The sequence below is a fragment of the Diceros bicornis genome, chromosome 1 (assembly GCF_020826845.1).
Source record: "Diceros bicornis minor isolate mBicDic1 chromosome 1, mDicBic1.mat.cur, whole genome shotgun sequence".
Classification (NCBI taxonomy): Eukaryota; Metazoa; Chordata; class Mammalia; order Perissodactyla; family Rhinocerotidae; genus Diceros; species Diceros bicornis.
The window spans coordinates 21,645,293-21,672,165 of record NC_080740.1 but is presented as its reverse complement, the minus strand read 5'-3'; the positions used below and the strand labels follow the sequence as shown (position 1 = coordinate 21,672,165).

Here is a 26,873-nt window from a genome sequence, read left to right as displayed (position 1 = left end):
ATTTAACAACAGGGTTTAAAGGAATAGGATTGAATTGAGATTTCTAGCGATCAGCACTAGGAGGGGTACCCTTAGTAGAAAAAAGGAAATCAGAAGTAGTTGGGAGAGTGGGGTGGGGGGGGTGAGGGGGGGTGAGGGAGGCTGATGAGTACCATTTTAGTGAATATTCCTTCAGTCTTTTGTATGGTGACCAAGAAACTTAGGTTTGATTAGATGTTTTATATTTGAGGAGTATATTTGGGGGTCTGAGGCTAGACTAGAACAATGCTATATTGTTTACATGTCTTATATAAACTTCTTTCTGTTTGGATGGAAATTTGGGGGATTGGTGATGTTTTGGGGGAAATTGAAATTACTAGGTGGAAGAAATTTTGGTTTTGAGCAGGGATTTTATTTTGTTTGTATTTTTATGGACTTCCTTTATTCAATAACTTTCTCTATAAATTGCACTTAAGACCATCATAGAGCTCAGATAATATGAAAATTAAATTTGATTTTAACGTGAAGATCAGACCTTCTGCAGTTTCTGTCTCTAGTGATTATTGAAACATTAAGTAACTCTGTAATGTGCCTGGATTTACATTGCAAGCATCATTTTGAAATGATTCCTAAAGGCCTTGAAAAGGTCACTATTTTCACTTCTTCCAGATTACCTCCATTTCTGTTTTGGTGTTTTGATTCTCCTCTTTCTTTTTTGTTTGACAGTTTCATTGTGAAAAACAAAACAAGAAATAATCACGAGTACATAAAGCTTGTGTTATACATATACATTGTCATAAACAGTTATGGGTGCTTGGTTCATGGTCCATGGAGATAACCTTGGCTAGAAGACTTTGCCGCTGAACAGTGAGCTTATTCAAGAGTGGAGCCAGGCTTGAACTTTCTAATAAGATTCACTGAAATACTTTAGGATCTAAATATGTTTACTTGGGAACTTAAGTCTCAGAATATTTTAAAGTAACATTTACTTATTATCATTGCTTTTGGTTTCCGTTATTAGAAACCATTATGTCTCAAAGAACCAGAAAACATATCCATGTAGTAAAAACTCAGGTGAATGTCCTAAGATATTTTTTCTTTATAAAAGATTAAGAGGTAGAAGTCAGAATTATAACTACCGAATATTCATTTAGCAAACATTTATTAATCTTCTGACATGTGCCAGGCACAGAACTATGCATTGGAAATATAAGCACAACAAAGTGCTTGCGCTTTAGTAGAAACAGGCAGATGTGAAAAAATAAATGCAATAAAGCCTGTGTTCAAGGGGGACTCCTAAAGAGAGAAGGATTATGTGTGATGATGTGCCTGAGAAGCTGTGTCTGCTTTTTCACCCCCATCCTCTGCTCAGCCCATTCCAGTTGGGTTATCTCCCCCACACCCCTGAGATTGCACCTGAGTAGGTCCCTTGTTGCCAAGTCCAGTGGTCATCTCTGTGTTCCTGTCTTACCTGACCTCAGCAGCATTCTATCCTGTTGACCACTCCTTCCTGTTGGAAACACACTTCTAATTTTCCTCCTACCCCCTCCCCCTTCTTTCTCAGTCTTGTCTGCTGACTATCCTCTGCTTGACTGGCCTCTGAATGTTGGAGATCCCAACTCCTTTCTCTTTTATCTGTTACTCTCCCTAGGTGATCTCATCTAGTCCTGTATGGATTTAAATGCTATCTATATGGTAATGACTTCCAAATATTTATCTCCAGCTCTGACGTTCCTCCAACTCCAGACACTTATTTCCAGCACCTCATCTTATCAAGTTTAATATGTATCTCAAACTTAACAGATTCATACACAATTCTTAATTTCACTCCTCAAACCTATATCTTCCTGAGTGTCCCCCATCTTAGTAACTGGTCTTCACCAGTTGCCTAGTAATTGGTTAGTCATCCTTTATTTGTCTCCTCTTTTCTTGACTATTTGATCCATCATCAAGTCCTATCAATCTTCAAACATCTGAAATCTAACGCCATCCATCAGCACCACTCGAGTCCCAGCCACCATCATCTCTCTTGAGGACCACTGCCGTGGACTTCCAGCTAGCCCCCAGACTTCTGCTCTTCCCTCCGTCATCCATTCTCTACACAGCAGTGCTCTTTTTATTTTTATTTTTTTATAATTTTATTTATTTATTTATTTTTCTCCCAAAGCCCCAGTAGATAGTTGTCTGTCATAGTTGCACATCCTTCTAGTTGCTGTATGTGGGACGCGGCCTCAGCATGGCCAGAGAAGCGGTGCGTCTGTGCATGCCCGGGATCCGGGCCCTGGCCGCCAGCATCGGAGTGCGAGCTCTTAACCACTAAGCCATGGGGCTGGCCCCCTTTTTTTTTTTTTTTTTTGTGAGGAGATCAGCCCTGTGCTAACATCTGCCAATCTTCCTCTTTTTTTTTTTTTGCTGAGGAAGACTAGCCCTGGGCTAACATCCGTGCCCATCTTCCTCCGCTTTATGTGGGACGCCGCCACAGCATGGCTTGACAAGCTGTGCGTCGGTGCGCGCCCGGGATCCGAACAGGCGAACCCTGGGCCGCCGCAGCGGAGCTCGTGCACTTAACTGCTTGCGCCCCCGGGCCGGCCCCCCAGAGTGCTCTTTTTAAAACATTAAGTATGATCATGTAATTTCCCAGTTTCAAGCTCAAGCTTTCTAATGTCTTCCTTTGTAAAAGTGTGTTAGATGTTCCATTTTATCAATTTCTAGTATTTTAAAAATAATCTCCATCTTCCAATCCAAGTTTAATTTACCTCTTCTTATACTTCTGCTCTGGAGATCATGATCTCAAAGAACAAATCCTTTGCATTTATAGTCACATTTGACATGTAAGCTTATTATATGATTATAAAGCCTACATTAAGCTCTTTCTTGGAAAAAATGATGAGATATTATGCTTCAAGTGTTGCTAGTTTAAAGGCTGGTTCATCGTAACTAACATTTTAGCCGGTGGTTCATTTAAAATTTTTGCCTTCCATGTTCCTTTAAGAGCTTCCTTTGAAATAATACGATTTAAGAAAATAATTTTTTTTTTATTTGACCTGCATTAGATAGCTATAGTTTTCCAGAAGCTATCTTTCAAAACAAAGATTGTGTTAAATAGATTAAGTTTTTAATCTTCTCACTACTGTTTTGGTAATCCCTTTTATATTTCAGTCTTTTCTATGCTATAATGACTAGAAAGAAATTATTGTTTATTCCTTATGGTCTTTAATCTGGTTCTTCTAAGTCTGCAGAGCGGGAGTTTCTCCTACTTATAAGGTTGGATTGACTAACAAAGCAAAATACTAGATTTTTTGAAGTGGTGGGTAAGAGCCCAGTTCTTAAAGTGAGACAGGCCAGGGTTTGAGTCCCGGGTCACTTATTAGCTGTGCAACCTTAGGTAATTCAGAGGACTTTACCTGAGAAGTGGAAATCATAGTATCTACCCCATAGGGTGTTCTGAGGATTCTGGGAGGTGACGGTAAAAATGATTATAGAGCCTGACACATTTTAAGCACCCAATAAATAGTAACTAGGTAACTATAATTGTTTCTTAAAACAGTCCCACTTAAAGCAATCACTTGACCCATCACCATTTATAGAAAGTTTTCTGGTTTGGGCAAAGTTCCAAAATTATATTTGACTTTGGAATTTTTTTTTGTACTGTCTTTATTATGACATATTGCAGCTTAGGTACTCAGGTAAATACAAAGTATTTAATAAATGCTTGTTGGTTGATTTTAAAGAATTCTTGAATTAAATAATTCATGAGTTACCTTTGAGTTAAGTCAGAATTCCATGATGGGTTCAGAAGGGGAGCTGAAGCTGTTTCAAGTACATTCCTAACCTTAGGGAATAAAGTTAGAAAGATTTCTATAATGTGTTTCTTAGAGAAATCACTCTTTTCTGGGCCCAGAATGCTATTTCTTATGGTTGTGTACGGACCAAACCAATAGTGGTTGATAGAGTAAAAGTACCCATTGTCTACATGGATAAGCAATATGTAAATAATCAAGAAATGGTTATAACAACTTTTATAGGATAAGTAGCTTTTTTTAATTCAACTCCAAAGAAACCTGAGCATACTCCTTCTCTCCCATCCTAAAAGAATCATGTTAGAAATTAATGTTACTCAGTAAAATTCAGATTACTTAGTAAAATTACTTAGTAAATTACGTATTACTTTTATAGTCCTGATATATTGTGAGGAATAATCCCTGAAAATAAGTGGATGTAGATTTCTTTGGTCATAGAGCAATTTTTGTTGCAGTAAAATTGGCTTGTAATGGCAGATGTCAAGAGTATAACAAACTTTTGAGCATTTTACTATTGCCTACGCTTTGATTCTATGCTTAAGAATGCCCCACATTCCCAGAGATATAAACAGTTAATTCAAGGAGCTCTAAAAACAGTGAAAGGACTGAAGTTTAACAGAATGTTTTGACTGCAAACCATCACCTTTATCAGGTTATTGAAGCATTTGTCAAAAGGGGTTTCCCTAGCCAGTGCCAGTCTGCAGTGTGTTTCTTGGCTGAATGAAGATACCAGATCACTATCTTACTTATAGCTCAACTACTATGTTGAAGCCCTATTGAAACTCATTTGTAATTGGAATGCACTTAGTAAGTTACACATTATATTAAAACATGCTATATCATATTTGATCACCTGTAATTACATTATCTCTTCAAATTGAATTGCATTGTAAAAAATATACAAGTTGTGAGGTCATGTTTATGCAGTTCAAGTTAGGCTAAAAAAACATTTAGACAAAAAACTAACATGCTTGATACATTTGCTTATAAAGGTATTGACTTTTAGAACTTATTCCTGTAGCTGTGCGATTAACACAGTGGTCATATGCATAATAAGTTGTATATTATGCATCTATGCATATCTAGCTGTCTCCTCTGTTGCATTTTTTAAAACATTCAACAACTATAGCCTAGTAACATCTTCTTTTAAAATTCGGATTAAAATCAAAAATCAATAAAGCATTTGAGGTTCTCTTATGTATTTTTGTCTTCTGGGTGGTCACATATCTTAAAGGAGTTTTTTAGTAACAGTGCTCTTAGTTTTTCCTGTTTGGATAAGCACCCACAACTATCCCATACATGAGAGTTTTGTTATTTTTTAAATGAAAAATGGTAACACAGATATTTATGTATGGTCTTTATTATACATGGTCCTCATAGCAAAAAAAATATTTTTTAGTTTTTATTTAATCAGAAACTGAACTTTGGAAATTGTAATGATTTTATGAAGTTCATTTTCCTTGGAAACAAAATGCCAAAAGAGCTGAATGAACATTTAAGAGCTTTTAAGTGTTCAGCACTAGGAGGTAACCTGTTACAGAGGCAAGAGAAGGAAAGAGGTCTGTTTTTGGAATTCAGAGGGCTGGATTTGAGGTCCAGCTCTGCTAATCACGAGCTTGGTGATTTTGAGCAATGCACTTGCACTTTACCTGTTGGAGACTCATTTATCTCCCTCAGAAATGGGAGATGATGATGCCTTCCTACCACCTGGGCCTGGTTTTTAGGAAGCTCACTTGAGACAAGGGGTATAAAAATGCTCTGTACATTACAAAACTATGTAAAATATCATTTTTGTTTGAAGTATCAAGCAATACCGACAGAACTGGAAGCATATCGGAGGAGGTTAGGTTCTAAACTCAGGTCATGAGGCAAAAAATTGAATAAGGTCAGAATTACTCTTGAAAGTTCCTGAATTGATGTAAAGAATAGTTGTATTGTTTTGTTTATACAACCCTGAATAGTAATCTGTAAAGTGTATAATATGTATAGTAGTGTACCGCCTACATAAAGAGAACATGGCCAAAGTGATTTTACGATACTTCTTTTTTTAAGCTGAGCGTAATGTAGATAAATACTTGTAAGTTTAATATGTGTTAGACTCCTCTGTATCACAACAACTAAGAGTAAGACAACCTAGGAAAAAATACACCCCCAGTGTACTGGAACTGTAGACACAGGCATCTGGAAAAACAATAGCTAACATGAGTAAACTCAAAGTGGGCATAGTTCAGAGTTAGCAAAATGGTGGCAGCAGTGTTTTGTTTGACTGGGAAAAGGTTTAACATTTTTAAATTTGAATCCTTTCTCGGTTGGGCATTCATTCTCCAGGTACTCGCCACTCCTTTACCCAGTCTCTTTCACATTTTCCTGCCTTGGGTCCTTAAACACATTGAGTCTTTGATTCCTGATTTATCCAAGGGGAGGTCCTGCTGAGGAAATTAATCTTAAACTTGAATGTTAAGTAAGTGATTAGCATGGATTAGCAAATTAGTGTTTGGGAAGTTATGCCAGGTTGAAGGAACAAGAAGGAGGTAGAACTAGAGAGGAAAATGTTTACAAAACAAAAAAAGTTAACACAGCTGAGCCACAGTTAGGAGGAAGTGAAAGATGAAACTGGTTGGTCCTATGGTTGGAGGGTCTGTTTTCCGTGCGGAGGAGTGCTTTGCTTTGATAGAACCCACTGGGAGGGAACCCACTGCAGGCTGTGTGACATGCTGAGTGCTGTCTGAGAGAGCTTCCGATAGCTGTTTGAATGATGAGCAGCATTTGGGAGGAATTGAAGGAAGGCAGGAAGGCCTTTATCTAGGTACTTGGTGATAGGGCCTGAAACAGGCCAGAGGCTTTCAAAGTAGAGACGAAGACCTTAATTTGAGGGAGTCCGGGGCTTCATTTTTCTTTGGTACCTGATATTCAAGCTTTCAGCACATTTTATCATTCATCCTTGAGAATGTCTGTTCATTCCACCATCTTCTGTTTGTTCCAGATGAAGTCATACTAATTTCAGCCTTTATCATCAGAGTATTTCTAAATAAAGCATCCCTTGGAGCTGATCTCTAATCCTTTTCCCTAGCCCCAATCCACCTCTTTCCATCTTTCTTACACATGGCTGAAAGAGCTGCTTTCCCGAAACACTTCTTTCAGCAACTCACGTTCTTATTCCAAAATTAGAAGAGCCTGCAATTGTTTATCACATCCAAGGCAAGACTTAAAGGCCATCCTGAGGGGGTAATGGAGGGGATTAGGGCAGGGTTATTTCACAGGGTGATAAACCTTTTGAAATCCTGAGGTCTGAAATTTAAATTACTGTCCTGTTTATTCTGTAGTGGATAGAAGCTAAAGCTGAACACAAATTTTGAGGTCAAGGAAAGATTAGGCAGGGATAGCCAGGTCCAATTCTTATCCTTTGTGTTGTGTTTCAAGTGTGAAAGAACTCTGTACACACCCAGAGACCTGCCCTCTGCCCACATAGCACCCATTCCTGTCTCCTTGCTTCTTTGCTTAGGGCACTCCCTCTCCCTGGAGTTTGTCTTTTCAAAATTGCTATCCAAGATCCATCTTTTCCATAAATCCTTTGGCTTTTCTAGTATCTCTTCTTCTTTTTTTTTTTTTTTTTGTGAGGAAGATTAGCCCTGAGCTAACATCTGATGCCAATCCTCCTCTTTTTGCTGAGGAAGATTGGCCCGGGGCTACCATCCATGCACATCTTCCTCTACTTCATATGGGATGCCACCAGAGCATGGCTTGATAAGCGGTGCGTCAGTGTGCACCCGGGACCAGAACCTGCGAACCCCGGGCTGCTGCAGCGGAGCACATGCACTTAACCGGGCCGGCCCCCTCTAGTATCTCTTCTAACCCATACCCTTCTCCCCCCCCCCCTTTTTTTGTGCTGAGGAAGATTAGCCCTGAGCTAACATCTGGGCCCATCTTCCTCTATTTTGTATATTGGATGAGGCGACAGCCTGGCTTAATGAGCAGTGTGTATGTCCACACCCAGGATCTGAACCCATGAACCTTGGGCCGCCCGGGCCACCCAAAGCAGAGGGTGTGCAAACTTAACCACTATGCCATGGGGCCGGCCCCTCTTCTCTCCTTTTTGAGAATTCTTACTGCACCTCCCGGTAGTACATAGCCTAGTAGTTAATCATTCTCAAATGTTCCCAAGCTAAAATGTGAACTCCCTGGCATGAAGGAGTAGGCCCCCACACTCTTAAATCTCCCATGGCAGATGTGTGTGGAGCACAAGGTGGTAGAAGAAAAGCAGCATGGCAACATAGCAGGATTGAGTCCTAGGTTCTGGTCCCAGCTGTTATTAATGGGACGCACGGCCTGTGGGGGGTGGGCGTCAACTGTATTATCTCTGGATTTGGAATTCGGTGATTCTAGCGGTATGTAATTGCCTAAGAGAATATGGTGAGGAAAGGGGGGGAAGAGACAATTTAAAGTTTAAGGTGTGAGCCTGGAGAACCAAAAAGAAATACCCTTGCCAGAAAAGTAGGAAAGAGATGCCAGTTTGGTTGGGGGAGATGAGGGGCTGGGGCAGGAGAGTTAGTTTAGTGTTTGCCAGTTTTGCTGTCATTGAGGGTTTCGAATGCAAAATGTCCTTGGCAGTGATAAGCAGCAGGTTGTAGACAGAGGCCAGTTGAGGAATAGAGAAGAGATTCAGAGTCATCACCAAATAGGTGAAGTGAGCCTCCAGGAGGGAGTGAATCTAGAAAGAGGAAAGGGAAGGGCATGGCTTTTGAAATGAAAGGCGTGATCAAAGAGCTAGGAGGACTGGTATCTCTGAGTGTAAGGAAGTTCTGATGTCCAGTGGAGAAGTGAGCAATTTGAATTGAGAAAAGTTAGCATTTATTTGACCAAAAAGAATTAATGAACTTGATAGAGAATTTGAAATTCTAGTGGTGAGCTGAAGACAGCTCCTGGGTTGCAAGGAGTCAGGGAGGGAAGTGTAACCAGCCTCAGAGGAGAAGTTCAGTGTTTGTAATTTGAAGGGAGAGTCAGGGGCTAGGATTGACTGAAATATTGTGAAAACTGGAACCTGGACCTGTTACCTAAGTTGTAGGGCCACCTTAACTTCTACACTATGAGGGGCTCCCCAGGGCTTCTGCAGGCATGCTGCCATTACTTCAGGAAGAGGTTTAGCTATGGAAGGTAGGTTTGGGTGGGGTTTTCGCCTTCTAAGGAAATTCAGGTTAGCATTAATCTATATTTTATATTTTCATAAAAGACCATGAATTAGAATGAATCACTACTAAAAATTGTTTTAAAATTTCCAGCATTACCTTTTTATCATTTCCTTTTTTAAAAACCCACTTTTCCCACACCAAGAAATGAATTGGTCATCCAGTAGTACTTTGATTCTGCTGCTAAGTCTAAAGTTAAATGATCTTTTCATGATGGTAGAACAATGATAATAGTATCTATTATAATATTTTCTCCAATAAGATGTTTATCCATTTTTAAAATAATAATAGAATGGTTAATGCTATCACTTGATTTTGTATTCAGATGATCTGCCTTTTAAAGAAGTACTCATCCTTTCCTTATTCCCCTTTAGTTTATTGTAATCCTGATTAATAAACTTTTGAATCTGCAGAGAAGTTTTGGGAAGTAACAGGAAGTAGTAGGTAATGTACAATGGCTGAGGAGAGGGGCACATGGGTGTCCCTGTATTTTTATTTGAGCTAGAGATGATACAAGAAACTACTGTTTTTGTTTTTGTGCATTGGATTTGTATATGAGGGTGTGAAGAATCGTTTACAGGCTGATGCATTACTATTAAACGTTACAAATCTGATTGCCCCATGAATTTCTGTCAGCGATTTGGAAAAATGTTCCCATAGAATAGGAAATCATGTCTGAGACTATGGTAGATGTTTACCGTTACAGCTTTTCTTTTAAATACACAACTCTATGATAAAATATTAAAGTTAGGAGCACAAAGCTCATGATAAAGCAAAAGATTGTTCTAGAAATTATATTTTCCTGGTGAGAATCTTGTGAGAAAATTGGTAACTTGTTTGACCCTCAACTAAAAACTAATCTCTGGTAAAATGTGAGAAAATGAAAACTGCAGTTTATTCTCAAATACTTTAATTTTGTATTTCTAGCATCCTGTTAGAGTTTTACAAAGTTCCTCCAATTATCTTTTCCCTCTCCCAACCCCTTTTAAAAACAATCAAGAAACTAAGCAAGAATATATATTTTTAAAGGTTGAATTAGTATACTACTCATTTTTTCCAAGTCATGTCAGTCCTTTTCAAAGACCTGATTAGCTACACTGCCAAAAGATACCTTTTGTTGTATGATTCAGGAAAGTGTCAACAGTGTGATATTGTTCATCAAGGCATCTTAATATAATGACATATAAATGTTAAGTATACAATGAAAAGATATTTTCACACACTATAGTCCTGACCAAATGCACAGATTTAAAGTTGAAACGTTTAGTTCTGTGTCACAGTAACCGAGGTTGACCTGTTTGTTTCTTATGTTTCTTTTAATAGAATTTAATTCCTTTTCGACCTTCGATTCAGTTCCAAGGGCTCCAAGGGGTAAGTACTCTTATTGATTTAGCAAGAAAATCTAATAGTTTTCTTACACACGATTATATTTAACTCTTAAAATTTGTTTTCACCTGTGCCTCTTAATATAATGTCACTCTTGTGAACTTTGTGACTAAATGTAAATTTAAGACGCTTTAAGACGCTTGAATTATCTTCTCTTGATTTATTTAAAAAATGATTCAGATATACGTATTGAGAATAGCTTTTTCCCAAATCATGGATAATTGCATTTTTTAACCTTTTTATGGGAGTATGTAACATACATCAAAGTATTATGAGAATATATTTTGTTTACCACAATTAAGCAACTGTAAGGAATTATTAATTTCAGGCTAGTTATGATTATGTGACTGTTGTTACTATTAACAAATTTTTGCTGTCTGTAGACTTAATTTCTTTGATTGTACATACTAGGAATGTATAAATAGAAAATTGAGTTTTTCCAGTACACAGAATAAACAAGTGTGGTGTCTATTTTGTTGCTGCATTTAAAAGCATAATAAATGATAACTCCTAATAAAATGCACCTATAATTTTGTGTTTATAATAGATGATAAGCTTTACAGAAGTAGTGTCAGTATTTTTTAATTATTATTATTAATAGTATTAATAAAGTAAACAGTAGACTCAATCATTTCTTCACTTAAATTAATATGCATTTCTGAATTTGTGTCTATATACTGGCTATAGTATGGAGATTTGGAATATCTCTAAATGAATTTTATAGTTGTAGAAAAAAGGCAAGCTGAAGGGGGACGATCCTGTTCCTGCTTATTGTAAATCTACATACTTGTGAATTTTTATTGTCACAAAATGCAGAAATTCAATGTAAATCAATAAAATCTTTCTAAACTTTATAACTTGAAAACATTTTTCAAGAGTCGAGAGATTAATTACATCATTCAACAGCAACTAAGAGTTGTAAACCTTGTGTCATGCTAACTTGAACGAAATGTTTATGTGTGGATATCAGAGCTTTGCCTCTACACGATAGCTTTATAATGAAGTCCTTTTTTTTTTTTCTGCCTCAGTAACTGAGTGTTCTTGAATGGGATCCTAATTGGAACAAACATTCTTCTGAAGTCTGTTTTTTAGCTTTTTAGGTAGTCTTTAGCGCATGCTGATTCTATTTTTGAGGTATTGGTTTTCGGTTGTTTATTTAAGGTTTCTTGAGTTTTTTCACAAATTTTAGTAGCATCAGTAATATCTGAAGGGATGTTCCGAAGGCAGACCTGAGTCCAGGAGCCCTGGAGGGCTCCATGGATTTTCAGTAAAGGGTTATATGGGAGGAGAGGGCAAGACCTAGGAGCAGAGAGTAAGGTTTGAGCTGCTTTTCCCTCACTAGCAGCTGTCACCTTGTTTGGGATGTGCTTCTTCCCTTAATTCTCTCATTCTCCCAGTTGAGACACGGAGGCCAGGGAAATGCCTGTGAAGGACGTTTTTCTTAGGAAGCACCACCTTAGACTGAATAATGAGGAACCAACATGTGCAGGCTTCCAAAGTCTTGATTCAGACACATGCAGCTTTTGGCAGTCTTGCAAGGAATATGGTTTTCTCTGGCATACCAGTTGCCCCCAGCCCCAGGCACCATTGCAAAGCAGACAGTTTATAGTTGAGACCTTGGATCTCCTTTTCTGAATTCTCCTACCTACCTCCCCCAAAGCTTTCCTGTCTGTTGTGTCCAAGCATCCCCAGTTTATCTTGGCAAGCTCTACTCTCTCTTGCTACACCATTACTTGCCTGAATATGTACAGTTCATTGATAAAAGTAACTTAGATGTAAATGACTGATAGGTTTAAATCTTAATGAGTATTTGAATTTTAACGGATAAGCGTTTTAACCCAAATGAATGGTTATTGGATGTGGTAGAGTAGAAGTGGGGGGTGGGGGGAGGAGGCCGTAGACGGATCTGTGGGATGCTTAGCCCTACCTTGCTCATTCTGGGTTCTGTCTCCACGACCCCACCCCCACCCCCACTGCAATCCCTTTTTTATTATTCTAACTGGGAACAAAATATATGGACTCAGCATTGTTTCAGAGCCTGCAGCTGCATTCCATCCACCCCTCCCCCCCTTCTCTTTGCAGAGCTCTCACCAGCCCTTTGGGACTTAGTAAAAACAAAGAATCATTACAGGGGAGAGAGTGGGTTGGCACAGCCCACAGGGAATACGCAGAGCCACCAATGTGAGGGTCTTCTGTAGAGTGCTCCTCTGTTTTTCTCGAGAGCCATGATAAGTTAACATTGCCTGTGCTGATTGCTTTAAAAACTCTGAAGAAGTCAGCTTACAGCGTTTTCCTACGTGGAAAATGTTTAGAACTTTAAATTGGAAGGTTTCAATTTAGATTTCCCACAAAAGATACTTAATGAGAAATTCATCTTTAATACACTGTTTCTGAAACTTGGAAAGTTTTCCTAGAAAGGATTTGGCAAATCTAACAAATTTACAGTCTTTTTACATCAAATGTGGTTAAAAATATACATTAACTATCATGATAGTGTCATATGTAGGCATATTTGAAGCATAACTGAAGTATTGTTAAAATATCATTTTAGAAGTGAACATTTAGTGTTAAGATTATATCTTGTTTCCCTGATGTGAAGCACTGCAGGGTTATGCTGTTTCTTGTTACTAATTACAGGATTTTTTTCACCTCAGTAATGTCTTTAGAAGGTCAGAATTTGGGTCTTGGCAGGTTAGCTTTTTTTGTTTGTGTGTGAGGAAGATCAACCCTGAGCTAACATCCATGCCAATCCTCCTCTTTTTGCTGAGAAGACCGGCCCTGAGCTAACGTCTATTGCCAATCCTCCTCCTTTTTTTTTTTTTTTCCCCAAAGCCCCAGTAAATAGCTGTATGTCATAGTTGCACATCCTTCTAGTTGCTGTATGTGGGACGCGGCCTCAGCATGGCCGGAGAAGCGGTGCGTAGGTGCGCACCTGGGATCCGAACCCGGGCCGCCAGTAGCGGAGCGTATGCACTTAAACCACTAAGCCACGGGGCCGGCCCCAGGTTAGCTTTTAAGCATATTTACTTTTGTGCCTGAGCATGTTCTCTTATGTTGAAGTTTTCTCTGAATAAATGCAAATTAGAACATTAAACAGAATATAGCAGTATGCTGTTAAAGAGTGAAATTTCAAATCCATTGGTTACCTGGATTTTTATCATCACAGTTGGGCAGCAGCTTTTATAGCATAAAAAATGTAAATTGTGTCTTTTTACGATTCGTCTCACCACTTTCCCTTAGTGGAAGAGGGTGCTCAGGAAACCGAATGGTCATTGAAGGCATTTTCTGGTTTCAGAAAGGCAAGGAAATATCTATGGGAGCAGTTGAGTGTGATTTCTAAACTCATGAATATCAGCAGCTGAATAAATCAGCCAAAAATGCCTTGTTGATTCTGAAGAGTACGGGTCAACCATTTATCCTCACAGTTCTAATCCATACCTAGGATACTCATAACTAAAGGTTTACTAGGATTATAAATTTCTATAGACCATTCTAATTGAACAGAAAAGGTAGCTGGCAAGATTCATATAGGCTACAGTATTGGGGTGTTCAAGTCACAACTGTCAAAGGGGTGCGTTGGTATACAATGCACCCAGTTTTCAAAATCTACATCTTTATTGTCAGGTAAGCTGTATACAAATCAGGACATTTCTGTCTCTTATGTTTTAACTGGGTACTGAAAATGTGGCAGGTGAAAAATTTCCAAAACTCTGTGTTCCAGTGAAGTTTTAAAAACTAAACTCTGTATTTTTATGTTTGTGGAAAGTTTCGTGTCTAAAGACACACAGCTGATGGAGGCAGAGCTGTAACTACAGTCTTGGTCTTCACACCGCCAGGGGCAAGTTCTCCCCACTGGACTGTACAGCTTTAAAAGGAGAAGTGCTGGAAGCAAGTTAACTCAGTATTTTCAAGTAATGGCAGTTGTTACTGATGCAGTTATCTGCTAACATAATTGTTCTTCACAATAAACTATAAATAGGTGCCTAATCAATGGATGTACTAATAAGTTTATTGTTCTGTTTGTTTCTTATTTATTGCCCAAGCATTCTTTCAGCCCTTACTGGTGCCAAATACTTTGCTAAGTGCTTAGTGTGCAAAGATACCAGGATGGGTAAGACATGGGCTCTGCCCTCAGGGAATGCAGAGTCTGACAAAGACATACAGACTAATACTCAGGAAAGAATTACTAATGTAGGACTTATCCAGAACCCTCTGCTCGGAACTTCTATAGAAATGGGACTGCCAGGAACAAGTCTTATGTGTGTATTTCTGATTGGTATGAATCAGCATTTTAAACAAAGGTTTCAGTAGATGCAAAATGTTATATCCTGGAGATAGGTATGTAAAATTCCAGAAGTCCTATTAAAATTTGTGTATACACTCAAACACGAAAAGGTAGATCTGTGGTATGTTTATAATTCAGATAAAATCTGAAATGGCAGGGTTTTTAACAGCAAATAATGGCCACATCTGCTGGCATGTGGTAGCCTTGCAGAGTGGACCTGCCTGCGGCCTGAAGGACTCACGTCCAGGGAACAATTGCCCCAGGGCAGTAAGAAATAATGTTCGCTTTGTCACAGTAAATGGGATTCCAGGCCCCAGTTTTAACTCCATATTTGTTATGAGAATGTTTTTCCAAAATTCTTTCTAGTTTAATTGCTTATTTCAGACTTAACAGTCCCAGAAAATTTAGAAAATAGAAGTTAGTTTTGCATATATAGTTTAGAAATTATTTTTAAGAGGACTGAAAATAAAAATATTTTCTATAAGTACCATGCAATGTCTCCTGTCAAATACTGAGTCACACACAGTTTTCCAAGAATGAACAAGAAATAGCCAACCAAACAAGTTTTAAATGTATGCCTTCCAAAAAGGCATAGCGACCTTCTGAAGATTAAATCAGCATTTAACTGCAAACTTTAAAAGCTTGATTAGTGCTGTAAAACCCTTGCAGTAGTGTCATTAAAGAACAGAGACTTGGATTTTTCTTTTCTTTTTTTTTTTTTTGTAACTTCCAAACTTAGCAAAGCATTCAGAAATATTTTGTTAATTATTTATTTTCCTTTGAGGGGCTGGAGAGAAGATTGGGTTTGAAAAACTAAATTATACAATATTGAAATTAGTAGGCAGTTTCAACCCATCTGCAAATGCTTCCCAAAGACCACCCTTCTCTAACCTAGTTGATACCTGGGAAGCAAAGATAACTATCAGCTTGAAACAGCAGCAGAGATAAAAATAAATCCCCAACACTGCCATTCCTTCTTAGATGATATGCCTGCGCTCTGACTGCTTTCCCCTGCTGTTTTTGGTTTGGCTAGCCAACTGGTTTTGCCAACAGTTGTGTTTAGTCAGTCTGCTCAAAAGTTGCTGACTAACGGTTACCTCTATACTCTCAGCTCTGAACGTAATTAATACCAGAAGGATGTTAAAATTATATCCTTTTGTAATGGCAGTTCTGTTTTAATTTTTTTAATATTACAGTGATTGACATGTAGATAACATTTTAATATTCGTATTGAATTATAACTCTTTAACCACATGTTAATTTACTAAGGTAATAAAATAGTAAATTACCTGATTTGAAAGAAATATTTAACTTTGATATATATCAAAGATTATATTATATATATTATAGTTTTATGTACAATATATAATATATAACATATATAATTATGTATGAAAATCTTATATTTGGCCAGGGGTGTGGGCTGACATTCTAGAAACTCATATTATCTCAAACAATAACTGCATCATAGTTGGAAGCTATTGTAAATTGACCAACTTCTCTATTTTATGTTGCCACACACCTCTGCCCTCCTTTTCTTTCTGGATGAGAACTAGCTGTGGGGTTTCTTTTTTCTTTTTTTTTTTTTTTTGTGAGGAAGATCAGCCCTGAGCTAACATCTGTGCCAATCCTCTTTTTGCTGAGGAAGACTGGCTCTGAGCCAACATCTATTGCCAATCCTCCTCCTTTTTTTCCCCAAAGCCCCAGTAGATAGTTGTATGTCATAATTGTACATTCTTCTAGTTGCTGTATGTGGGACACGGCCTCAGCATGGCTGGAGAAGCGGTGCGTCGGTGCGCGCCCGGGATACGAACCAGGGCCGCCAGTAGCAGAGTGCGCACATTTAACCGCCAAGCCACGGGGCCGGCCCTGTGGGGTTTCTAATTAAGGAGAGCGGTGAGTTAAATTCACCATCCATGTCTTTACACCACGGCCAGGTACCACTACAGGCACCAGTGACATAAAGGAGACCCAGCCCATCCCCTGCGCTGGAAGAATGCAGAATGGCGGAGGGAGGGAGGTTGACTTTGATTGTGTGTTTATGGTGTCCATGGAAGCTACCTCAAAGTACTCGCTGACCACGGCCTCACACAGGCTCCAGTGTGGGCTACAGCAGGACGAGCCTCCCAAAACATGATCACAAGCAGGAGTTGAAGGCAAAACCATCCTGTTGTGTTCTTCACCAAACTGCAGTCACTTTGGAAAGCAGAGATTGGCACTATGATTGAAATCTGAAGCTGCCACAGATACCATAAGTTGCATGCATTCTTAGCAATGAGTTAAGCTTCCTGTCTTCATTCAACAAGCATTTATGACTACTCACTGTGTACCAGGCACCACGGTAGACACTGTGTAGACAGAGGTAAACAGGACCTTGAAATGCCAGCTCTTGTTCCTAACTGACATCATCTATTTGTCAATAGAATCTGCCACTGATGGCTTTGCCTTTTTGTTTCCCACCAAAAACTGAATCTTGTGAAATTGAGTCCTCTGTGTTACAGACGTTGTCACTTTAATAGCACTCACTTATTTAAGCTTGGGAAATAATAATCTTTTACCATTCTGCAACACCTTTTGGTTCTTATAGCTAAACTACCCCGAAACTTGAAACCATGAGTATTATTTAAATATATTTTTATCTCTTACTCTGTGCAAGGTCCTATCCTAGGCATATAAGGTTAGCTTATAAGAGCTTTATTAAAAAGAAAAGTTAAAATTTAAAGCGGGAAAAACAACTTAGAATATGTCCAAGCCCTAGATCTTATTTCAAACAATATTTAACACAACAAAACAATACTATATGTCATTGATTTCAAGGTATATTTTCTTTTTAACATTCAACGTCTTTGGAATTGGAATGCATCTCATTATTAATGGCATCTTAGTATTATGTCATAGTTTGTCAGCATTCTGTATTATGCAGTGGTGTATACAATCATGAATAGTCTTAAAATTGCTGGCATCTTAGATTCAGTGAACTACAGCAATGCAGTAAAAGTATTTAGAGAGTTCTGTGTTCTGCAATAAGATTTTATCTATATAGAATCTTTTCAAAAGTTTTCTTTCCTGACCCCACCCTTGACTATCTTGCTTGTTTACTTGATATGTTAGATAATGTGGAGAATTTACAGGATAGGTATATTTTTATAACCATTCTTGAATTGTGATTTAAACTGGAAGGAACAAGAGTATGAAATAAAATTGTTCTCAAATTTGTTTTTATGTTAAAAATCTTTACTTATAAAAGTAAGTTGTTCTGAAAACAAATTTAGAAGAAAAGAGTTGTACTGACTTTTAAAGACTTAAAAAGGCCACAGACAGGCTTTGAGGCTAATGAATTTGCCCTTATCACGCTAAGAATTTTCAAATCTCTCTAACTAGCCTTATAATTTTGTACTATATTTAGCTTAATGCATAGTTATCTATTCTATTATTTTGTTTATAGATTCCAATTATTTTTCAATAATTCCAGCTAAAATTGATTGAATATTTATTACATGCTAAGAACCCTATGCTAAGCACTTTACATATATTATTCTCATTTAGTCTTTATGGTAATGCTATAAAGCAGATACTTCCATTTTGCTGATGTGTAAACTAGGGCTCTGAAGTTAAATTACTTGTTGAAGCTCACACAATTAGTGAGTAAAGGAGCCTACACTCAAATCTAGGCATCTGATTCACGAGCCTCTTCTCATCACTCCACTGATCAGCTGCCTACGATAGACGTTCAATGAGCATTTATTCATTCTCACTCTCACATAAACATTTGTTGCGCACCTCCCCAACTAGCAAGGGGAAGAGGGGCAGTCAGGAAGATCTGAGAGGAGAGGTCATATGTGAGCTGAGCTTTGAAGGATTACCAGGAGTTGGCTGGTCAGAAGAGGAAAATGCCTTTTAGGCCTGTAGTTCAGCATGAGCAAAGTGGTAAACAGGTGTGGCAAATGTTCCCACCTTCTTAAGGAGTTTGAATTTCACCTTGATTATCAGTGCTTCTTATCTATAAAATCTCCCTGGGGGGCTATGATGAGGGCTGGAAATCTGGCTTTAAAATTTTTTCCCCTAGATTTTCTTATGATAGCCAGGTTCACTGTGGTTAAGAATGTGATAAGGATATGCACATGTATGGATATGTACGCATTCTCACGAGAAGGTTCATGACTTTCATCATTTTCTGATGGGACCTCTGACCTCGCAACAGGAGAAAACTACTACAGTCGATGTTTCAAACACATTTAGAAACAATTCCTAGTAAGAAAAAACATTTTACCTTGTGATCCCTTATACCTATAGGTGTACACATTCACACAACTAAAACAAGTTTCACAGCACAGTATTTATCCTTCACAGTGTACTTTGATATTTTCTATTCTATTTCATTTTAAAAGAATCCTGGTCACAATCCACTAAATTAATGTCATGACCATCTAGTGGGTCACAATCTATGGTTTATTTATTTTTTTTTTGTGAGGAAGATCAGCCCTGAGCTAACATCCATGCCAATCCTCCTCTTTTTGCTGAGGAAGACTGGCCCTGAGCTAACATCTATGGCCAATCCTCCTCCTTTTTTCCCCTTTTTCTCCCCAAAGCCCCAGTAGATAGTTGTATGTCATAGTTGTACATCCTTCTAGTTGCTGTATGTGGGACACTGCCTCAGCATGGCCAGACAAGCAGTGTGTCGGTGCGCGCCCGGGATCCAAACCCGGGCCCCCAGTAGCGGAGTTCACGCACTTAACCGCTAAGCCACTGGGCCAGCCCACAATCTATGGTTTAAAAAACACCGCAGGAGGGCCCGGCCCCATGGCCAAGTGGTTTACGTTCTGCATACTCTGCTTCGGAGGCCCTGGTTTGGGGGTTCAGATTTTGGGTGCAGACCAGCCACGCTGTGGAGTTGTCCCACAGAGGAAAAAATAGAGGAATATTGGCACAGATGTTAGCTCAGGGCAGATCTTCCTCAGGGGAGGAAAAAAAAAAAACACTGCAGGAGATTATCATCTATTTAAAAAATTTTAGCCAGGGAGTCACATGGTCAGATTTGCATTTTAACATGCTTATCCAGTAGTTACCTTGACTTGTTCCTTATGTATGGGAAGGAAGAAAAGGGAGGAGTCAAGGATGGCTCCATATTTATGACAAGCATTTGGTTGGATGGTAAGGCCCTTACTCAAGATCTGAAACATGTGCAAGACCAGATTGAGGCAGGAGACATGGGCTGTGTTTGGTTTGGGACAAGCTGTACATGATGTGTTCAGGTAATACTCAGCACCTCATTCTATGAGGATGGAGCTGCCCAGGAGGCATTGGCATTTGGGGATTTGGAACGAAAGTATTTTAAAGAAGCAACTCCAAAGGACATTTTATAGGATTTAATTAAACATAAAAGTCCAGTAGGGAGAGGAAAAAAAGGTATGTTTGCAGATGGAATTCTAGTATAAAGCTATATTTAAAGAGTTATTTTTTTTCAACTATTAAGAACACTGGTTTACTTATGAAAACTTATGAGTGTTATTACTTTTAATTACTAACGTTTAAGGAATTTGAAGCTCCTTTTGCCAAATTTTGTTCACTCTAATAAAGAACAGTGGCAGGCTAATAGAGAGAAACTATGGCATATTGATTCAGTGGAAGAGTACACAACAGTGGAAGGCAGTGACTTAGAGCTCTATACAACATCGCAGTGAAAACTCTAAATGAGCAGAAGATTACATATGGTATGTCACCGATTTTATAAAGTTTAATTGCAGGCAAAATCAAACAATATGTTGTGTAGGTATACATACATGATAAATTATTAAAAACAAACAAAGGAATGATAATCACAAAAGTTAGAATAGTTGTTACCTCTGGCAGCTGGTAGAGAAAGGCAGGCAGAAGGGATAGGAGAGGAGCAGATGGGTAGATATATTATTGCTAATGTTGTGTTTCTTAAATTGGGCAGTGAGTTCACAGGTGTTCGATATATCCTCAAGCTTCATAACTATCAAGCTGTATTTATTTTGTAGGAACAATTGTTACATAAATTAAAGTTTGTTCTCATTATCATTAACTTGAAATATAATCTGTCATTTTCATGGGTTCTTTGAGAAAAACCAGAACGTATTTCAGTAGATGTCAAAAAGGCATTTGATCCTTAACATGATGAAAAATATCTTTGTCAAACTTATAGCCAGTTACCATACTTAGTGATAAGACAATAGAAATATCCTTATTAACGTTAGCAATAAAATACACATGCCTACTATCATCTCTATAGTTTAACATTGTTCTGAGAATGCTCGGTAATGTAATGGAAAAGAAAATGAAATAAAAACTATAGATAATAGATAAGTGGGGGCAAATTTGCCGATATCTGCAGTTAATCCAAGTACACCAAGTAAAAATCTGTGAACACGTATAGGATTCCCTTCACTAAGGGGGTCAGTTCAGAAATAACTGTTTAAAAATCACTGGCCTAATAGTGGGAGGGTGGAGTGAACAGAAGTTTCTTTTAAATTGGGAGAAATAGCAGAATGTTCATAAACTGATGGGAATGATCCAGTAGAAAGCAAACGTTGATGATGTAGGAGAGAGAGGAAGACTTGCTTGAGCAATGTCCTCGAATAGGTTAAAGAGATGGGGTCTGGTAGCTCAGAGGAGAGATTGGCTTTAGATAGGAGCAAAGAAAGTTCATGTGTGGTAGCTAGTGGGAAGGCATGTATATGGGTGCAGATTTTGAAATGCCTGTTGTTTGTTAGACCATTTCTTTAGCCATATCTCCAATCTAAAGTCAAAACACATAGGCCAAAGTCTTATAATATTAGAGCCTAGCAAAGTGTTTGGTGCATAGAAAGTACCCAATAAATGATAAATATAATTTTAAAAAATCACTGGCCTTCCTAAGCACTATCAATTAGAAATTTCAATGTAAAAATGATCTCATTTATGGTAGCAAGAAAAAATTATAAAGTACCAAAGATTAAGTCTAGTTCTGTTATTCTAGACCTATCTAAAAAGCTATTATACTTTCCTGATGGGTATAAGAGAATACGTAAGTGGTAAATGGCAAGACACTCCATGTATTTAGGTTAGAAACTTTTGAAGTTGTCATTTCTTCTCCCTAATTAATAAATAATAAGACATCATACATACCATTATACCAATTTTTAAAAAAAATAAATACACAAACACAAATATAAACCTACTAAGAAAATATTAAATACCACACATCAAAATATCATTGCTGGTGATTTACTAATGAGATATATATATATTTATATATATAATATATATAAATATGTAGTTATATATGTATTTTATATATTTATATTTCCTAATTGTTCTATAAACATAAAAGAAATGTTTTGAGATGTCAAGTTTAAATATGTCAAGAATGTGGGAGAAAGGCTGAATATTCAAGGTTTAAAAAACAGGTTGACAAGGAACATAGAGAAGGCAGGTCTTGAGAAGTTATCTATAGCTAGGCACCAGCTAACTATCTTGCTAGTCAACTACTTAATAGAGTTGCTTTGTCATCTATCAGTGGAGAAAAAAAGTTTTCTCTCTGTCTGTGATCTTTCTCCCCAGTGGAAGGAAGGTATAGGCAGAGTTGCTGGTGTTATCAAGGGGTGGGAGGAGAAGCTACTTTCCTTTTGAGTTAACAGTTGGCATTTTGGAGCAATGGTATTGTGAACTTTCCTAGGAATGGATCCAGTCTAGAAAGAACAGATTATGGGAATGAAAAGTAGTAGTCAGTCGAATTTAAAAAGAAAAGACTCTTAGGGAGTCAGGTCATAAAACTCAGAATGCAGTAGAGAACTGATGAAGGATAACTAAGTTGGGCCCACAGTAGTAGAGGGTTGTACTTAGGCAGCCATAGGAAAAGTGCAGTCTTTTATAACATTTGAAAAGCTTAGAGTGTTTAATAACTACTCAATAAGTTATGTTGAGGATATCTTATTTTAGAGTGAGAATATAAGGCATAGCCGTATATCTGAATGTAGTAATTACTAATCAATACTAAGAAATTCATTCTTATGGCTAATCTGAATGCTTTTTAGTGTTCTCTTAATCTAGTGTTGGTAGTTCATTAAAATCGGTCTTCACAGACTAGGAAGGAAGGATGATTCCGTTTCCACTGAACAGTAAGATGCTGACTTATATTTCCAAAGCTGTTTAAAAGTTGTTTTATTCGGCTATAAACAAAAACTTTGTCCTGTGGATTCTTGGTGTTGTGTTTTGTTTTTAAAGGAAGATAGCATTCTGTTCCTTCCTTAGAAAACTTGAAGAATAAGGTAATTTTGAATCCAGGATTAATTTTGAATAAAGTCTTACATTTCACAATTTCTGGTTCTGCAAAAAAAAATCTCTAATTTTTTTGAAAACTATTTTAGGTGATTGAGTCATGAAGGGCAAATGTCATAGTGATAACTTAAAATCTAATTATTATTTTTTAAAGCAGCCTTTATTTTCTAACTGAAAAACAGATGAATACGCACTTTATAATTTTATTTATTTATTTATTTATTTTTGGTGAGGAAGATCAGCCCTGAGCTAACATCCATGCCAATCCTCCTCTTTTTGCTGAGGAAGACTGGCCCTGGGCTAACATCTGTGCCCATCTTCCTCTACTTTATATGGGGTGCCACCACAGAATGGCTTGATAAGCGGTGCATAGGTCCGCGCCCTAGATCTGAACCTGTGAACCCCTGGCCACTGAAGCGGAGCACGTGAACTTAACCACTACATATATAGTTTCTATATAACAGTAATGGTATAATGAACATCCCTTTGTGTAAATCTTTATTCCCATTTCTAACGGTTTCCTCAGGCTAGATTCCTAGGTGTGAAATTACTAGGTCAGAAGGTATGAATGCTTTTAAAGTTTTTGATAACCGTCACCAAATTACCCCGCCACCCCCACCCCAACTACCACCCCTAGAAAGCTGCTGCTTATTTTTCCACAGCTGTTTGAAAGTGCCTGTCACAAGGTGTTTCCCCTGGCCAATATATTTTTTTTTCCCCCCAAAGCCCCAGTAGATAGTTGTATGTCATAGCTGCACATCCTTCTAGTTGCTGTATGTGGGATGCGGCCTCAGCATGGCTGAACAAGCGATGTGTCGGTGCGCGCCCGGATCCGAACCCCGGCCGCCAGCAGCAGAGCGCACGCACTTAACTGCTAAGCCACGGGGCTGGCCCTCCCCTGGCCAATATTGAAGACATGTTTTTTAAATTTCAAAGTTAATCATTTGATAAAGTTTAAAAACTGTTTGACAGTGTGATTTGCTTGATAATATCTGGCACAGGTAAAATATTACAATATTTTAAGACATCATGAAGTATCAACAAATATTTTACTGTCTCCATCTGATATCGCTAGGAGTGGTTTTGAGTTTCCATTCCTTTATATTATTTGTTTCTCTCAATATAGTGTGGAGAAGTTTTTATTTTAGTAATTAATGGACTTTCTTTGAAATAATTATGTCTCTAACTTTATAAAATAATTACTCTAGTTCTCTACCTTTTTATGTATTTTGCTGTGTTGCCATTTCTCTTTACTGTTGTTTATTGTCCTAATAATTTAGTGCTTTTGAGTTTGTACCCTCGTCCTTAGATGCCTGTCTTCTTTAAAAGAACATTACAAACTTCTCATGAAGCCTAGTGATATGGATATCATTTTTATGGGGCAATGCAGTGAATTATTGGCAAGGGGATAAAATGTTTTGCTACCTCATATAGTTTCATTGTTCTAGAGGGACCTGTGGTCTGTGGTTCTGCCTCCTAGCAGAATCAAATAACCACCTAGAAGATAAGCAACAGTTTTGTGATATGAATTATCCAAATACATTAATTACCTTAGTTGTTCATATGTAAATCTTTGCCTTTTCTTTGCCAACATATCTCTTTCTCTATTTGAAGGCAAAAGTTTGATGGTTTTGCCAACAGCCCAAGCATACCATCTTTAAAAATGAATCTTTTTAGATGATTGTGATTTCTTACCATCATAAATTAGTTGATCTAAAAGACGACAGGCCCTCCTATTTACATCCAAGTTACCAAGTCTCTTAGAAATCAGAACTGCAGTTTCTAGTTTAGCTCTTCATGCACTAGGCATATCAACAGCTTTATACATGTAAAATCGGAAATAGTTTTAGTACTTGCTTTACAGGCTTGAAGGAAATGAGCAAGTGAATTTGACTTATGAAAACTGATTAGAAATAAATTTTATGAAATGGACCCTACCTCAGGAATGTATTTTCAGGGTAGATGTTTGGAAAAAGATCTATAAAATTTAAAATAGTAGAGACTTTATTTATTTTTAGGGCTACCTATAGCTTTGACACAAAAACACCACAAACTCTAAAATATTGTGTGCATTTATGAAGATTGAATGCTTTAAAGTCACAAAGTTGTGGTTCCTATGAGAACCCTGAATTCTATTTTCTTTGTTTCTTTGTTGTGCTGTAGCTAGTATCTGGGGCTCTCTGGGGCTCTGAAGGCGGCGTATTTTTTTTATGGATAAGGCACTTGGGAAGCAGTGTTTGCTCCCCTTCTACAGCAAGAGCAGGCATCTGTAATTTTTCAGCTTTCCATGTACACCTGTTGTGGCTGATTCGTTCTTGTACCTTATCTCTCTGTCCTTTGAGTTTGGAACAGTTAGAAATAGTGCTAGTCTTTTTGGTTGTTTGTTTTCCCAGATAGCTTCTATTTAAGCTAACACTTAAGTTTTGACCTTGAAGGTTTCTAGCCCCTTACTTTTGTAAATACCGAGGATTCAGAATAAGTATTGTCAACTTCTGATTATCCACAAGACGCCTATTACCAGTCCATTACCATTTGAAAATTACATTAAAAATCAAGCACATCATTATGCTAAGGAATGCATGGGTTCTTTTGAATCAAACAGGTGAAATCAGAGTAGGAGTTCCCCAGTATTGTCTTTACATCATCAGAGCAAACGTTTTTGGGCACATATGAACATTGTGTCAAGCACCTTAGATGGGTTATCTCTTTAAACTTCACAAGAATCATATGAGGTGAATAATATCATTATCCACATTTTACTGATGCAGAAACTGAGGATTAATGAAATTAAGTTACTTGCCCAAGGTAACACAGATGGTAGATTCTGGAGCTGGAGTTGGAAACTGGGCAGTTTGCTCCAGGGTCCGTAATCCAGCACACTAGATGTGGTCTGTTTGCTCTGCTCCCTTTTCATCTGTGTGTAAAAGAGAAGTTCTCACTTTTTTCTTCTCAAACCATTGAGGGAGACCCAACTTAGAACTGGAAATACAAAGGGATCCAGTAGTAAAGAAAGCATTTTAAAAAGGAAAGAAAACAAGGCAGCAGGACACCATTTCCTATCATTGGTATCCTTCAAATATTTGGCACTAATCCCCATCCAAAAATGGCACATAAGAGTTCATATTCTGTACACATCCTTTTGTAATTGTCATTTAAGATGTGACTAAAATCTAATTAATGTAATTATATCTCCCAACTATTGTATGTGGTGTTGCTGTTTCTCTTTCCTTAGTGTAGAGCCATGGTTTTGTGTCTTTGGTCCCTAGAGCCTGAGGATTCTGTGACGTTACCACAGTGGCTGCCTCAGCAATCCCAGTCCCTCATCATCCCTTTCCTCAACCAGAGCAGCTTTAACTCTGTTTGTAATACATGGTGGGTTTCCCATAAGATTTATTTTGAAAAAGGCATTCTATAGCTTTTAAAAAAAAAAAAAAGAAAGTTTGAATATTGTTGATATTGAAGAACAGAGAATTGAGTTGAATATACTTCCTAATCTATATGAAAATTTTTTTTCTTTTTTTTTTTTGTGAGGAAGATCGGCCCTGAGCGAACATCTGCCAATCCTCCTCTTTTTGCTGAGGAAGAACGGCCGTGGGCTAACATCCATGCCTATCTTCCTCCACTTTATATGGGACGCCTCCACAGCATGGCTTGCCAAGCAGTGCATCGGTGCGCGCCCAGGATCCAAACTGGCGAACCCCGGGCCGCAGCCAAGCACACGCACTTAACTCCTTGCGCCACCTTGCCAGCCCCTGAGAATATTTTTAAGACTTAAATATTGTTTATGTTATTGGACTTACAAGTTTTCATGGTAACATTGATTAGGTTGGGGTGAAACCATGTATTTTGCAAAATCTAGGGCCCCTAGACCACTTTTAACAACTTTTGTTAATCTTGAGGATTCACATCTGTTAAGTACCAGTCTCTCTCCTAGGTTAACACAACTGTTGCTGACTGCCA

The 26,873-nt window shown here is 37.9% G+C and overlaps 1 protein-coding gene across 1 annotated transcript in view; it reads left to right on the top strand.

The window, feature by feature from the left end:
- Positions 1-26,873, top strand: part of ELL2 (elongation factor for RNA polymerase II 2) — a 75,983-nt gene that overhangs the window by 7,427 nt on the left and 41,683 nt on the right. The window contains exon 2 of the mRNA XM_058533606.1: positions 10,286-10,333. Coding sequence (XP_058389589.1) covers positions 10,286-10,333 — 48 coding nt within the window. The remainder of the gene's footprint in view (positions 1-10,285; positions 10,334-26,873) is intronic.